The following is a 16,513-nucleotide window of genomic DNA, read 5'->3' on the forward strand; positions in this document are numbered from 1 at the left end:
AAATTATTCTTTATATATATTCATAAATATGGCAATAAATATTTAAATGCAGATATTCTTCCCTGTTTGTCGGGAAGAACACATGTTTCTCTACATTTTCAACATAAAAAATCCAAACATTGTCATCTTGGATAACAGCAGATCAGACGCAACTGTTGAAGGAAAGTACATGCCTGTACTTAAAAACCTGGTATGTAAAAAATCAACTGTGATAAAATAAGAAAATCATATAATTAGATAAAATAAATCATATATGAATAAATCACATGTGATTATATAAATAAATCACATGTGATTACATAAATAAACCACATGTGATTATACATTTGAATAAACATTTCAAATCATATCTGATTATACATTCGAATTAAAAAATAATGAAAACATTATTTCATATTTGTAATCACATATGATTATCTAAATATTAATAATATCTTTTTATGTGGTTAACTTTCTTATTTTTTTTATTTTTTTTAATTTTCAGAAAAAATACTTCTTGAGATATCTGCATGAAATAAATCATCCAAGATGTTATGCCCTTCAAGATCCAAATATCAAACCACAAATACCAGATCTGTTATGTAAAACTAAACATAACAAAAGAGACTGTGGAATATTTGTGATGAGATACATGGAAACGTATATGGCTCAACCAGAATACAAAACTGGATTCCCAAAGGAAGGAGCTCAAGATGCACTGCTTGATTTGGTGAGAACCAAATATGCTCATGCATTGATAAATTCTAAGATTAATTTGATGAATGATGATGTCATGGAACTTGCACATGAGTACAACAAACAAAATAAAGAGAAGAAAGAAAGCGATCAAAGAAATGCTTGTGCAGAAATCCATCAAAGGTTGATTGATTGCCTATAAGGATAATGGAAGTCAAAGTGGTGAATGAGAAGATGAAGATGTGGGAAGAGGTTTGATGCGAAGGGAGGTTTGATGCGAAGGTCAAGATTCAAATACTGATGTTTGAAAGACTGTCTGTAAATGGATGATTTGATTGTTTGCTTATTTAGACAATGTTTAGTTTTCAATTACATGAATTCTTGCTAGTTTATTAAGACAATATATGATATCATGGATTTGTGAAAATTAATATAGATAAGTATTTTAACTGTAAATTAAAGTTTACAGAATGTTTCATTTTAAATCACATATGAATTTGATATTTCGAACAGTTATAAAATGCATTGTTCTTTGTACAATAAGATGAAATATCGACAATCACATGTGATTATATACGTAATCACGTGTGATTAGAAAAATAATCAACTATGATCATTGTATGGTTTATACTTCAACCACATATGATTATTATGTGCAATATATACATACACAAAAAGAAAAATCACATATGATTAAATATGTACACATTATAAAAATAATACTTATATTATCATATGTAATATAGTTAGATTATCATGTGAAAATATGATATTATAAAATCACATGTGATTATATATGTATATAAAAATATATGATATTATAAAATCACATATGACTTTGATATTTCTAACAGTTATAAAATGCCTTGTTCTTCGTACAATAAGATGTGATATCGACAATCACACGTGATTATATACGTAATCACGTGTAATTAGAAAAATAATCACATGTGATTAGAAAAATAATCAAATATGATCATTGTATATTTTATACTTCAACCACATATGATTATCATGTGATTAGAAAAATAATATCGTATGTGCAATATATATATATATATATATATATATATATATATATATATATATATATATATATATATCCACAAAAACAAAAATCACATATGATTAAACATGTACACATTATAAAAATAATACTTATATTATCATGTGTAATGTACTTAGATTATCATGTGCAAATTTGATATTATAAAATCACATCTGATTATGTATATAAAAACATATGATATCATACAATCACATGTGATTAAGATCTTTTATTAAAAGTTTATACTTATTATATAGACAAATTATTGAAACAAATCACATGTGATTATACTAGTAAAAATTTTAGAATCACATATAATTATAAACAAACAACCAAAAAATTGAATGAGGAAAAATAAATTGAATCATAAATGATTATCATCTGTTATGAACATTGTTTACTTAAAAAATTGAAAACTAATAAAATGTCTATTCATCAATTATGAGCATTAAATCTACTTGGACAAGTATGCCTGTTGTGTGGTTCTCTTTTACCACATAATGAGTATTTTCTGGTCTTCGTTTGAGCATTCATAACTGCTTTTTCAACTTCACCAATAAGCCTTTTCTTTCGTGATCCTTTATTATGTTGAACTTCTGGAACAAAAATCTCGACTTCTTCTGGAATAGTAACATTATAAAGTTTTTCAAGGATATCCGAATTTGTAATAGGCTTTTCACTTGAACAATTACTCTTCACCTCATTCAACAAAATTTCTGTTTTTTTAGCCAAACATGCTAACTTCTGCTTATCATGTCTCACAATATCTAAAGCAGTTTCAACATTCAAAAATACTTCATTAACCAGTTTGGTAACTTCTTCATCCTCTTCATCAAAACGATATCTCGACAACTGATAATTCAAAGATATTACATCCTTTGTCCATCGCCTAAGAATATATTGTTCCGGTATTTCATTAAAATTTTTGTCCATATGTCTACAGAGAAGACCAAACCGATTAAAATGTCCACAGTTGCAACTCACTTCTTTTTCATCATATTTTAGTTCCACCTGTAACAATAAAAAATCACATATGATTATACAAATAAAAATCACAGTCTTGTTTAATCACATGTGATTAAAATGTTTTATATACATAAAATATATCAATCACATATGATTACACACATGAAAACAATATACACACCAACGACATATGCACATTATCTTTATAATCACATGTCATTGATCAGTTGATTATCATATATAAACATATATAAATGATATAAATAAAAAAATAAAATACCTTATATGTTGCTTTTACTTTGTGTTTTTGGTTCTTGTGAATAACTTTAAAAATTTCCCATCCATCTCCCTCCCCTAAATCTTTAACCTCATAAAACCAACATCCTTTAAAAATCTCCTTTTGAACTTCAAAAAAAACTTTGCTAGTATACACCTTTGCTGCATGTTGTTCTATCATACGTGGTGACCTCCAAGAATACTTTGCTCCCTTGGTCTTACGATCAAGTTCACGTTGTGTATAACGTTGTTTTTTAATGGCAGCGTCATAATTCATCATGAAATTTAGAAAGAAATTTTCAGTTTCTGAATATGTATTGAAAAATGAATTGATACTCTCAGACCTTGATGTTGTCTTCATCAACCCACACCTTGGAAAATCATTGAAATATGCAGGTACCCATGCTTCCTTATTTTCAAAAATATCTTTAAACCATTTCTCATCTTCAAGATTAAATTCTTTCATCAAAAGTTCCCAACTCCTCTCGAAAATATGACGCTCGATATAAATGTCCCAAACAAGTTTATTGAACCTTTTCTTGAAACTCGTGCTTTTAAGAAATTCCACAGATAGCTGTAATAATCACACGTGATTCAAACACTATAAATTAATATTAAAATATAAAGGTAAAAATCACATCACATAACTTTAAATCCTTTAATCATATGTGATTATAAATGTAATCACATATGATTTCGAATAATCATGTGTTTTTATACTCATAATCATTTATGATAGAATAAACATATGATTTAGACAATCACATCTGATTACAATATTGAAACAAAATCACATATGATTTAAATATGTAAACATTAGAAAACAAATCACATATGATTCAAATCTGTTCAAATTGAAAAATCATATGTGATTTATTAAAAATATATGCTATGTAAAATCACATGTGATTTAAAAAAATGTACCTTTTTTGGCAGTTTCTTCATGATATGCCACATGCACAATCTGTGCTTGGATTGAGAAAAAACAGACTCAACTGCTTGCTTTAATGCTGCATCTTGATCAGTTAAAACAAGTAATGGTTGTTTATTTGAATGAGCCTTCATAAATTGCTCAAGAAGCCATTTATATGAATCCACATCCTCTGTGCTTAACAACCCGGCTCCAACAGTAACAGATGATTTATGATGATCAATAACAGTGAATGGAACAAACACCAATGAATACCTTTTTCATGTAATAATCAAAATAAGATTAAACATATTTATAACATAAAAATAAATAACATAATAATACTTGATAATAAATGATAAATCACATATGATTATAATCAAAATCACATTACAAATATTTGATGAGAAATTATTCAATCACATATGATTACAATCATCATCACATCAGTATACTTCAGAGTACTTATTAAACATTGATAAATCATATGTGATTTGAAAATAACTACATCAGACTAGTTGTAAAGATTTAATCAATCATCAATCTCATATGATTGTATATGATCAATCAGATATGATTATAATCATAATCAAAATACCATACATGTTTAGCATTAGTCAATCATATATCATTACAAAAATAATCACATCAGTATAATTATTGAAAAAATATAAATCACATCTGATTATAAACATAAATACATAAAAAAAACGTACTTATTTGTACGAAATGTTGCATCAAGTGACATAACATCTCCAAATTCACTGTAGTATGCTTTATCTGTTTCATCGGCCCAAAACATTGCATTTAATACATTATTCTCATCACATCTATAAAAAAAACGAATAATTCGGATAGTTGTTTTTCCGATCATTCATCTTGTTCACAATAAGTTGAGCATCTCTGAATCCAATAATTGAGCCCATATTCCTCTTAAAATTTTTGTAATCTACAGCCTTGCCCCTTACATATTGAAAACCACCTTTCAAAGTTGATTTCAGTTTGTAAGCTTTTGTAGCACCCACTTTTGCAGTAGACGCCCGAACAATGAACTCCTTATCAGAGTATGAAAGAGTCCTTGTACTTTTCAAATAAAATGTATCTTCAAGCTCGTGGTTGTGATTTTCTTGAAACTTATCAAACTTATACTCACTTGTTCCTTTGACACGTTTCACAATAATTTTAGCTTTATAATCTGTAACCCTGTAGATTGTATTACGTTCTGTTGGATTCAATTTTGGTTTACCCATCCTGTTACAAACCAAAAACCTATGCTTTATTATATCACCAACTTTCCTTAATGTGTTCAAACGAACATCAAAACCAGCTTTCTCTACATATCTTTTATAAAAATTAATTCCCTCATCCACATCTTTGAACCTCATTTCCTTAGTAGGTTTAAACTCTTCAGAAACATTTGGTTTGATACCATGTAGAGCCTCTGACATATAAAACTCTGATACACAACTTGAACTATTTGAATTTCCATCATTAAAAGAATTAGAACAGTCACCTGTATGATCAAATATAGAAAACATTTTAATAATATATTATTATAAATAAACAATTGAATATACATAAATCAAAACAATATAAAACCATATGTGATTAATAATGAATTTGTTATATAATCATATATGATTAAAATAAATAATTGAGCATATATAAAAAAAATAGATAATCAGATATGATTAACACTATATTAAACATAATTATAAAAAAACTAATTAATAATTACAAAAGATTAACAAAACAGATTAAATCAACAATAATGAATTATTTATAATCACATCTGATTATCTAAGGAATTCATTATTAATCAAATGTGATTGTATAAGGAATTAACTATCAATCACATGTGATTGTACATTACATACATTGATATATATTCAATTCTAAAAAACATTAATAATAAACTACTAATTAATACTCACATAAGATTAACAAAAAAGATTAAATCAACAATAATGAATTACTTATAATCACATGTGATTATATAAGGAATTCATTATTACTCACATGTGATTGTATAAGGAATTCATTATCAATCACATGTGATTGTACATTACATACATTGATATATATTCAATTCTAAAAAACATTAATAATGAACTATTAATTAATAATCACATAAGATTAACAAAAAAGATTAAATCAACAATAATGAATTACTTATAATCATATGTGATTATATAAGGAATTCATTATTACTCACATGTGATTGTATAAGGAATTCATTATCAATCACATGTGATTGTACATTACATACATTGATATATATTCAATTCTAAAAAACATTAATAATTAAAAAAAATTGATATATAATAATAATAAAATAAATAAGTATTTAAATTTTTTTTACCTGAAACAGTAAAGTTTTGGATTTGATGACTTGGATGTTCAAAATCTTCATCCATATAGTTTGTGATTTGACGACTTGAATGTTCAACATCTTCATTACTAATTTCATTTTCATTTATGAAGAAATTAACATTATCGCTTGTAAAAGACATTATGAAACAATAGAACCAGTCATTAACAACATAAATAATTATTATTACAAAATATATTAATACTATATGATTTAAAAAAACTATAACATATAATGTAAATATTCAAAAAAATTTATGATTATAACATATATCAATCATATGTGATTTTAAAAATATATGACTAAAACATTTATGATTATAACATATATTAATCATATATGATTGAAAGAATTGTATTATACTTTATAACAAATACAAGATTTTTGTCATCGTCAAATCAGCCCCTACTTATTAAAAAATTCTAAGAGGACTTTCATCAAACAGTTGGTGTGCAACACAAAAAACTCCAAATCAATGTGAAATATCAGTACATGATGATCCCGTTTTCACTCAAACACACAAATCACAAATTAAATTACCAGTGAAACGAAATCAGAGAGGATAAGATAGGGGCGGTATCCGATAACTTCGTTTTCCGAATAGTTGATTTTGTATCCTTCTATTTCAGATCAGGTGAAAACAAATCTGGTAGGCGATGAAACAATATGAGAGAGTAAAGGAGAGCGAGGTGGTTGCCGAAAAGGTGGTTTCATGACTGATTCAAGGAGGTGGTACACGGAGGCGTTTCAAGAAGATGAAAGCCGGAAAGAGATATTTTCTGACGATAATACGAGTGGAGATGGAGGGAGAGGAAACAGTTGGCTGATTCAGGAGAGTGTCCGACGATTACGACGATTACGACGATCCCGACGACGGACGCTCACTCTGATAATGGTCCGGTGGTCTAATTGGGTGGTGCAAGTTCAGAAACGACTGAGAGACGTCATACTAGGGTAGGGCCTTTTGTATTAGTCTAATTAAAAAATGTTCTAAAATTTTCTCACGGGAAAAATGTTCTCATTGGAACATATATATATATATATATATATATATATATATATATATATATATATATATATATATATATATATATATATATATATATATATATATTAGGTTATTTTGTTTTTACTAACTATCGTGTGCCAGAATGCACAGATCTGGACCACCGGATGAAATAGAATCAAAAGTCATAATCTGATGGTCTATGATATTAGAATATGATAACATGTACCATATAATCACACAAATTTCAGCATAAGGGCATTTTAGTCAATTAACCTATATTAAAAAAGGAAATTTTTGGATTTTTAGGGATAATTAATTCATTTATTTTTAAAAATCTGAATATTTTAAATTAATTCAAATGTAAAAATCCGATTTTATTCTGTCAGAATGATAGAATGCCAACCATAAACTAGTAAATATATTTTTCGATTTTATTCTGTCAGAATGACAGAAAGCCAACCATAAACTATTAAATATATTTTCGATTTTATTCTGTCAGAATGACAGAATGCCAATCATAAACTAGTAAATACATTCTGAAAGAATACACAAAATCGATTCTTGAACTAATAATATACCAAATAATTACATTGTATGATTGTGATTCATTGAATAATAACAACATTCTGAAATAATAACAAGTGTAATTCTTAAAAAATAACAACATTCTTAAACAGTGAGTGTGATCATTCTTTAATTCATTCTTCAAGCCTTTCCCATCAGGTCTTTAAGCCATTTCTATCACAAATTCATTGCCAAATATTTTGTAGTGATACACTTGTAACAACTGCACATTAAACATATAACTAATTAACTACAATTCTATCAGAATATAACAATAATATTCTTACAGAATAAACTATTCTTGCAGAATGGTTTTGAATATTCTTAAAGAATTTGTATTATCAAGAATATACCCAACGAACAAAACATTTTAAATATAAATGCAGGAAAAGATCATGCTAACACAAAGATGTTTTTTGAATGAATAACTACAAAGATGTATTTTATATCAGATGTGCATACACATATATGATTGACATAGAAACTCAATCTCACATTCTAGTATAATCTGCTTCTAAGACAATCTCCCAGGCCTTTAAACTGGAAAATAAAGAGGGGGAATCAAGGTCAGAAATTTAAATTTAATAGCAGCTTATAGTATAATCAAAAAACAAAAATATTATAAAAAGGTAAACAAGGTCTTAGGAAGAGAGTCTATTAAACAAGATGCATACCATTCTTCTAACCATCGATGGTTAATAAGTTTTATCCTCTTCATTTTCTTTGCAAGCAGGTACTTCTCCCCTATCAAATTGAAAATTAACAGTTTACACTTCCAACGATAACAATATAGAACAGGACATACAAATTACATAAACAGGTGACAAGGTGGAACTAAATCGACTTATTGATACATACACTATTGTTATATGGTTCTAGAATCAAAAATCTTGGCTTATACTTTCTGAAGACAATTTGGTCCTTGGAGAAAGAGAAGTCCAAAGTACTCGTTGGTTATTAAAAAATGGATTGCTTATTGGTTATTAAATATCAAAATTATTAAGGCAATCAAGTTGAAATAGATGTTTACTAAGATGAACGATCAACCTTACATAAGTGCATTAACATTAATCACTAAGAGATAGAGAAAGCATGAATAATTTTTTAACAAGTGAAGCAGAAATGAATAACTTTAAGTTTTCTCAAATTCGAAACAAAAATTATATAGGGAAAGAGAAAGGATTACATGATACAAATATGTCCTTCCAAGAATGACGCTGAAAGAATCTCCTATCACAACATAAACAAATGTTAAAGAGCCTAAAGACACATATTTTAATGAATTATTGTTATACAAGTCTCTGTTAGCCAATATAAATATTCCCATACGAAACCCCAGTAACTTACCTAGTGAATGTTTGCTAAAATGAGAGATTAAGAACTTAACTTTTACATAAAAGATTAAAGAACACCAACATCAGATCCGGAAATCAAGCAATGAAATTCACAAGTTGCTAAACTTTACTACGAATGAACAGCCGACAAAAACATTATCTGAAATGGTGAAGAAAGAAAAATATAAAAATCGATTTAGGGTTTCTGAGGGGGCACCAGATAAATAGACATTGATTAAATAATATAAACTCATAATGTAGAATGCTTACCAAATTAAAATACAAGAGGAGCGTGGAATCGATGGAGTGGATGAACAAAACAAATGTTCTAGAATAGAAGAACGGAAGGACAGGAAGATGGTGGTGGTCGTTGGCGATGAAGATGATGGTGGTGGTCGTTGGCGATGAAGACGATGGTGGTGGTCAGCAAACGGTGATTGGATGGCCGACATGAAGGGGTCTTCAACCGGTGTCTACAATTGGTGGTCAACACTGTTAAAACCCATTGTTCTCTGATCCATATAGTTGGTGGTTCTACGGTGGTGTGGGGTGGTGCTACTGCTCTGGTGGCGTCGAAATATGGAGAGAATAAGGGTTTTCGGGTCTGTGAAGAGAGAACGAGATGATGGTGGTTCCAAACGATGATTTTTAGAGAAAGATGGGGAATCGATTGTGGTGTTATAGGTTTATGAAACTGATAACCTAAATTAATGGGATATTAATTGATTTTGTTTACTTTTACCATAATTTGTTATAGTGTAGATTACTCTTATACCCTTCTATTATTTATTAATGATTTAATTATTTCTTGAATTCTCATTGGTGCATATATATATATATATATATATATATATATATATATATATATATATATATATATATATATATATATATATATATATATTATAACTTGTATCAATATATAGTTTTGATATTTAGTTTTGGATAGATGAATTTACATGAGTAGGTTGAGAGATAGAAGGAATGAACTACTTCCATCCTTATATTATAATACATACTATAAAAAGAAAAACTTATTGGTCAATCTTTAAAACTAAAGTTGAAATTAAAATAAAAACTTGTTAATAATTTATTTTAGAGAAAAGTCAATTTAGATCTTGGATAAGTGAAATTTTATTTAATTCTAAAGTCGTAATAAAAGTCTATAAAGGTTAATTTTAAAACTAATTTCCTAAAGTAAAAGCTGATAAAAGTAAATTTATTTTATATATACCCTTTAATTATAATTAATAAAAACAGCCTATTATATTCGAAGAGAATATAAGAATTGGTTGTCAATGGAGTAATGGACAATGGCGATTCATTATGAAACTTGGGCCCTCACTCTACTCCATGGTCGGCAAACACATGCCACAGCCCAGATGTCATCACTCATCACCTCATCAACAATCTTATATTTAAACTTTAATGCATAGGCCATAGGCGTCCACGCTATCCGTTCCGAGTAATAATAAAATTAGTTGTTGTAAAATACTATCGAATAAAAGACGAAATATATTGGATTTACAAATAGGAAACATGTAAATAATATATTTTACAATAAGTACATATAAGACATATTCTAAAGAACGTTTTATTTCATTATTTTATATAGGGACAACCACTAAAAAATTGTAATATCCTTTTGATTTGTATAAATTTAATCATTGAGATTTATTTATTTTTTTATATTTTTTTTATGAATATTTGACCATTTAACTTGTTGTTTGGTCTACATTCAGTACTTATAACCGTCTACACTAGCTTAAACCGAAAGAATGACTTAATAAGATCATATATTTTACATTTTGTATACATTTAGTCTTTATTCCATATATATATATATATATATATATATATATATATATATATATATATATATATATATATATATATATATATAGTCTTTTATGACCCGTTTTTTCAGATTTTACTCACGACATCGTATATGAGACAATCATTAATGGGGTGTTCTCATATATGACTCGTTTTTCACTTATATCAGTAACCTAATTCTCAAATTGGTAAAATAATGTTGGTGCCAAAGTTTTCTCCAAGTAGAAGATGTCTTCATCTTCGGTTTCATCTATCTCCATAGCAAACAACAGAATTCTTTGTCTTGGTAGTGCAAATTCGAGTTGGGAGGAAGCAATCACATAGAATCTCGTTGTCTGGTGTGGAGATAGATGAAACTTTTTACCAGTGTGTTCTGTTATCTTGGAAATGAAAATTCTTTTAGCGTCCTCCTTAATTATTTTTGTCTTGGAAGTGCAAATTTGAGTTAGGAGGAAATAATCACAAAAATTCTCATTGTCTGCTATAGAGATAGATGAAATCGAAGACGAAGACATCTTCTACTTGGAGAAAACTAGGGCACTAACATTATATATATATATATATATATATATATATATATATATATATATATATATATATATATATATATATATAGGGGTGAGTTAGTCCTAGGGTGGACGCATGATTTTATGTTAGGGGTGGCACGAGAAATTTAAGTGGTGGCATGATAGTAGATGTGACATCCTCATTTTTTACGGTCATTTTAAATTTTTTTATTTATGCTTATTTAAAACAGAGTTTATTTATAAATGCGGAATTTGGTCCCGTAAAAGTATTTTCGAATAAATGTTTTTCATTGATTTATAATAGCGTGGGATGTCATAATTTATACAAAACATAAGCATAAATTGGTCTTGCAGTATCTTATACTAACAGTCCACATCTCCTCGAATCTCTCATCATGCATGTAACTTTGTACCGTTACCTGTGATACAAAGAAGCTAAGTGAGTCAAGTTGGGAAACCTGATGAGAACATAAAGTTTTCAGCCCACAGTAATCTAGTTTAATATGTTTAATTATCAAACAATTAACCCGATTACACATCCCCGTTTCTTCTTTATTCTTCCCTGAGGATCTATCCTAAGGGTCATCCTAGTCATCGTTGCTGATAGTATTGTTACAAGGATTTCTTTGCAATATATGTCAGTAGGTTTATTTCTATTTTTATTCATAAGGATCTGTCCTAAGGATTATTTTAATCATCGTTTCTGAGAGTACTGCTACAGGGATTTCTATGAAATACATGTTAATAGGTTTTCTTTCTATTTTTATTCCTATGGAGCTGTCCTAAGGATTATTTTAACCATCGTTGCTGACAGTACCGTTACAGGGATTTCTCCGAAATACATGTCAGTAGGAAGTATAGTATATCAAATAGGCACGAAGTCCATCGTTGCCTATGTTCCACAAGACTGTCATCAAATAGTGCAGTGGTTGTCATCTATACTCTGTTAGATGACTACATCGCTTAGTATAGTAGTATTAGTACATTAAGGCCTTTTATTATTATTTCCACCTCTCATAATCCATCTCCATCTTTATTATAATCCTCCCTCATTACCCATCACTACCCAATATATTATAGGAATGAAAGTACATATATAGTAAATCATATAAATATCATCTTTTATTATTTCATCTAACATAGAGCATTTTGGTTACAGTTAATAAGCACATATTACGTGCAATTATCTAAATACTTTATATTTATATGTAAGATTAAAATAAATATGCACTCAATTGATTTAACATCCATAAAATTTTGAAAAATTTAAAACTTTTAAATAAATCCAAAACTATCATTCATTACATATTGTTTTCAAAATAAGTTTCACATTAGAGTTTTCCCAGAAATCATAACACAAAATACGATGAGGTGCACGATCAAGCCTTCGCCTTCCCGCGATCATCTAAGGTACCTGAAACATAATAAAAAATTGTAAGCCCAGAGCTTAGTGAGTCTTCCCCAAAATACCACCACATAAACATAACAGACATCATCATGCATAAATGAGCCTTCAGCCTGCCTGGACCGCCTTGCAGGTCCTACAACCTATCTGGACCGCTCTCGAGCCTTCGACATGACTGGACCGCCTCGCAGGGCCTACAGCCTATCCGGACCGCTCGCCGAGCCTTTGGCCTGAATGGACTGCCTCGCAGGGCCTTCAGTCTATCCGAGCCGCCCTGGGTTTGTTGGCCTTCAGCACAAAGCATGACCGCCTCAACCCGACCACACACATACATGTCGACATATACATACCTCATAAACACATATTTAATCAACAGACAAGTACATATTATATAGATCAATAAGCATAGCATTATCCTATCTACCATGATTCAGATTTAACAAATTACTACAGTACTCAATTATACGATAACCAGGATAACAATCCGAAAGGGCCGACCTTGGTTCCTTCAACCCAACAAGTACAATGAGGAATACTCACCTCACAAGTAGTGCTGAACCGATAAAATCCAACTCCAAACTCAGCTCCGGGCTCAAATGCCTACAACCACCATGTGAACATTTCTATCGAAACCCCAAAATACCCAAAATGCCCTCAAAGTCAAACTTGGTCAACCATGGTCAAATTCAAAGTTAATAGTCAAGGTCAACAGTCCATGTTGACCCAACTTGTCGAGTGCACATATCAACTCGTCGAGTTACTACAGTATCCAGAGAAGCGGGAAAACCCGAGCCAACTCACTGAGTTATCAGGACCAACTTGTCGAGTTCCTACAGTATCCAGAGAAACGGGAAAACCTGAGCCAACTCGCCGAGTTGTCAGGACAACTCATCGAGTTTTCCCAGTCATAACACATTAAACCCCATTTTATCGAATCTTGTGCTTAGTAAATGTAGATCTGATACCCAAGGGTTGGAACCCACGTAAAGTGGCTAACTTTACGTCCATGCATGACACAAGGAGGCTCCAAGACTCAAGAAAGGCTTAATAAGGGACCTAAAGCATGAAAGAGGTCTAGAACTCGATAAAGCTTGCAACTTTAAGTCCAATGAGGCCATAAGACGTCCAGATCTGAAGTGATAACTTCATGAAATACTCAACCCATGAACAATCCAAAAAATGAGCCAAATATGACAATAAACTTCCAAGAAAGAGATCTAAGCAATAGATAAGCAAGTTTTTGACTTTTTACCTCAAAAGAGTAGCTAAACTCAAGGAGATTCTAGATCTATAGCTTCCCCCTTCAAGCTAGGCACCACCAACTTCAAGATCTTTCAAAAATGAGACCAAAAGAAGCAACTTATAAGCTCACACATTCAACTTGGGGTAAGATGCACGAATTCTAGGGTTTCCGGACAGAGGAGACGATTAGGGTGGCCAACAATGGGACTTAAGGCCTTTAAATAGGGTGCAACACCCTAAAATTTACGGTTTCATATTCAGCCACCAACTCATCGAGTTTTCCTCTCCAATTCGTCGAGTTGGTCCAAAAAGATCCACGACCCAAAATCTTTCAACACGTCGAGTTGAGGCCATCAACTCGACGAGTTCCAAGGAAAAATTGTCTTTTTAATAAAAATTCTCATACCTGGGAATCGGGATGTTACAACTCTCCCCCACTTGGAATAGGTTTCATCCTCAAAGCCTGCTGCGGTGAACAGATCCGGATAATGCTCCCGTATCTCGGCCTCCGGCTCCCAGGTCCATTCGGATCCCTTCCGATGCTGCCACTGTACCTTTACCAATGGTATCTCCTTGTTACGTAGAACCTTTTGTTGGATTAATGTCTAAGTCCATAACTATAATTGGTAAGACTTGACCCGACCCGACATGGTCCATTTGGGTTGCATGGCATCATGCATTTGGACAGACTATAATGAGAGAAATAACACTTAAGGTTGGTTAATATATTATAAGTTCTAATATATTAATAAGGTTTTTTAATTAGTATTGATCAAGAATTAATTTGGAATTAATTAAGTGATCAAAAGGAGACTAATTAAATATATGGGTTGATTGTGTAAATCATTCATTCTTATATATGTGGGCTTGTGATCCAAGATTCCTTATGTTGGACTAAGTCCATGGGGTGACCCATGGATACTCCATGGAGGTTAAAATCCATGGAGCATAAGGAATGGGTAAAGTTATGAGTTACATGGTGTAACCCTAATAGCCACCATATAAAAGAATCCCATGGCTCAAGAAATCGTGAACTAATGTGTGAGTGTGAGGGCTAGACGATTTCAAGGAGTGTTCAAGTTTCTCTCAAGTTATTCCAAGTGTATTTGGTGTTGTGTGAACCATTTGAGGTGTCACACTTGGGGCACTAGGCACTCAAGCTTCATGAAGACATTCTACATCAAAGAGGTATGTATTCTATCTTGTTATATTTATTATTTTGTATGCTAGACTAGGATAATACCTTGGATGTTCATAATTGTATGTATAATAGAGAAAACATAGATCCAAGGTATTTAGGGTTGCATGTACCCTTAGGAGTGTTAGAATGCTCATAACCCAACAGTGGTATCAGAGCCTAGACTTGTTTTCTTGTTATACTTGCAAAAGTAGCTGAAAAAATCGAGTTGGATGCATATATTCGATTGTTTTGGCTGGAATTGGACTAGGAACATTACCCTAAGATGTTTTTGGACTTATAAACTTGTTTTTGATGTGGTAATGTTCATGCTAATCCAATTTCTAAGATAATTGTCATAATTTCAAGATTTGTATTAGTTTGTATGTTCATGCTAATTTCTTGAAGACTGATTATTTGAATTATCTTGTTCTTATGAGGTTCTTAGATTAATAGAAAAGTTGTGTGAAATAGTTGTTTTCAATCCATTTTAATCTAAGAGTTGATTCCAAAGTGTGTTTTTGTAACTTGTCCTCAAGTTATATGAAAAGTCACATTTAAGAATCATAAAACTCATAAAAGTTGGCAAAGGTTACAAAATGAAGAGTCTAGTTCTAATTAAATGGTTTTATGACTCCATAACTTGTACTCAAGTTATGGAGGTTCAAGAGTTTCTTCATTAAATTAAAAAAAAAGTGTAACCTTAATTAGTTCCATAAGTTACAATAAAAAAAAGTTATTTTTTTTATTAATTAGTTTAAAGTCTTCCATAACTTGTCCGCAAGTTATGGAACTTGAAGAGTTTTTTTTTTTTTTTTTTTTTTTTTTTTTTTTTTTTTAAATTAAAACTACTTTAAACTCATAAGTTATGGAATTAATTAGTTTTGAATAGTTTCAAAACTTGCCCTCAAGTTTTGGAATTTGAAAAGTTTTCACTTATGAATACTTTAATTCCAAGTTTGCCCTTAGAATATTAAAAGTTAAAATTCAACCCTTATACTTTATAATATTATAAGTTAATAATATTTATATATATGTATAAGAGTAAAGTCAGTCTTACCGTTAGTAGGCCTCATTCACGAAGCCGGTCTATAAGGGGGGTATAAGGTTACCGCCTATAAAATGGCAGTTTAATGGGTGTCCACTCTCACCCACCGCTTCCTTGACTGGTGG

At 30.3% G+C, this 16,513-nt stretch overlaps 1 protein-coding gene across 1 annotated transcript; it reads right to left on the reverse strand.

Annotated features, from left to right (window-relative positions):
• Positions 1 to 2,158: 2,158 nt before the first annotated feature.
• On the reverse strand, positions 2,159 to 6,388 carry LOC145121509 (protein FAR1-RELATED SEQUENCE 5-like). The gene is made up of 5 exons (XM_079057246.1): positions 6,238 to 6,388; positions 4,719 to 5,388; positions 3,890 to 4,151; positions 2,970 to 3,539; positions 2,159 to 2,734 (listed from the first exon to the last, which is right to left on the reverse strand). The coding sequence occupies exons 1-5, from the start codon at positions 6,386 to 6,388 to the stop codon at positions 2,159 to 2,161; spliced, it is 2,229 nt and encodes a 742-aa protein (XP_078913372.1).
• Positions 6,389 to 16,513: the final 10,125 nt, after the last annotated feature.

The sequence above is a fragment of the Lactuca virosa genome, chromosome 6 (genome assembly GCF_052849685.1).
Source record: "Lactuca virosa cultivar CGN04683 chromosome 6, Lactuca_virosa_CGN04683_v6, whole genome shotgun sequence".
In the NCBI taxonomy this organism is placed as follows: domain Eukaryota; kingdom Viridiplantae; phylum Streptophyta; class Magnoliopsida; order Asterales; family Asteraceae; genus Lactuca; species Lactuca virosa.

Coding starts and splice junctions, on each gene's coding strand:
- LOC145121509 (XM_079057246.1), bottom strand. CDS start 6,388: ATGTCTTTTACAAGCGATAATGTTAATTTCTTCATAAATGAAAATGAA. Junction 5,389..6,237: donor CCAAAACTTTACTGTTTCAG/GTAAAAAAAATT, acceptor TTGATCATACAG/GTGACTGTTCTAATTCTTTT. Junction 3,540..3,889: donor TGAAGAAACTGCCAAAAAAG/GTACATTTTTTT, acceptor TGATTATTACAG/CTATCTGTGGAATTTCTTAA.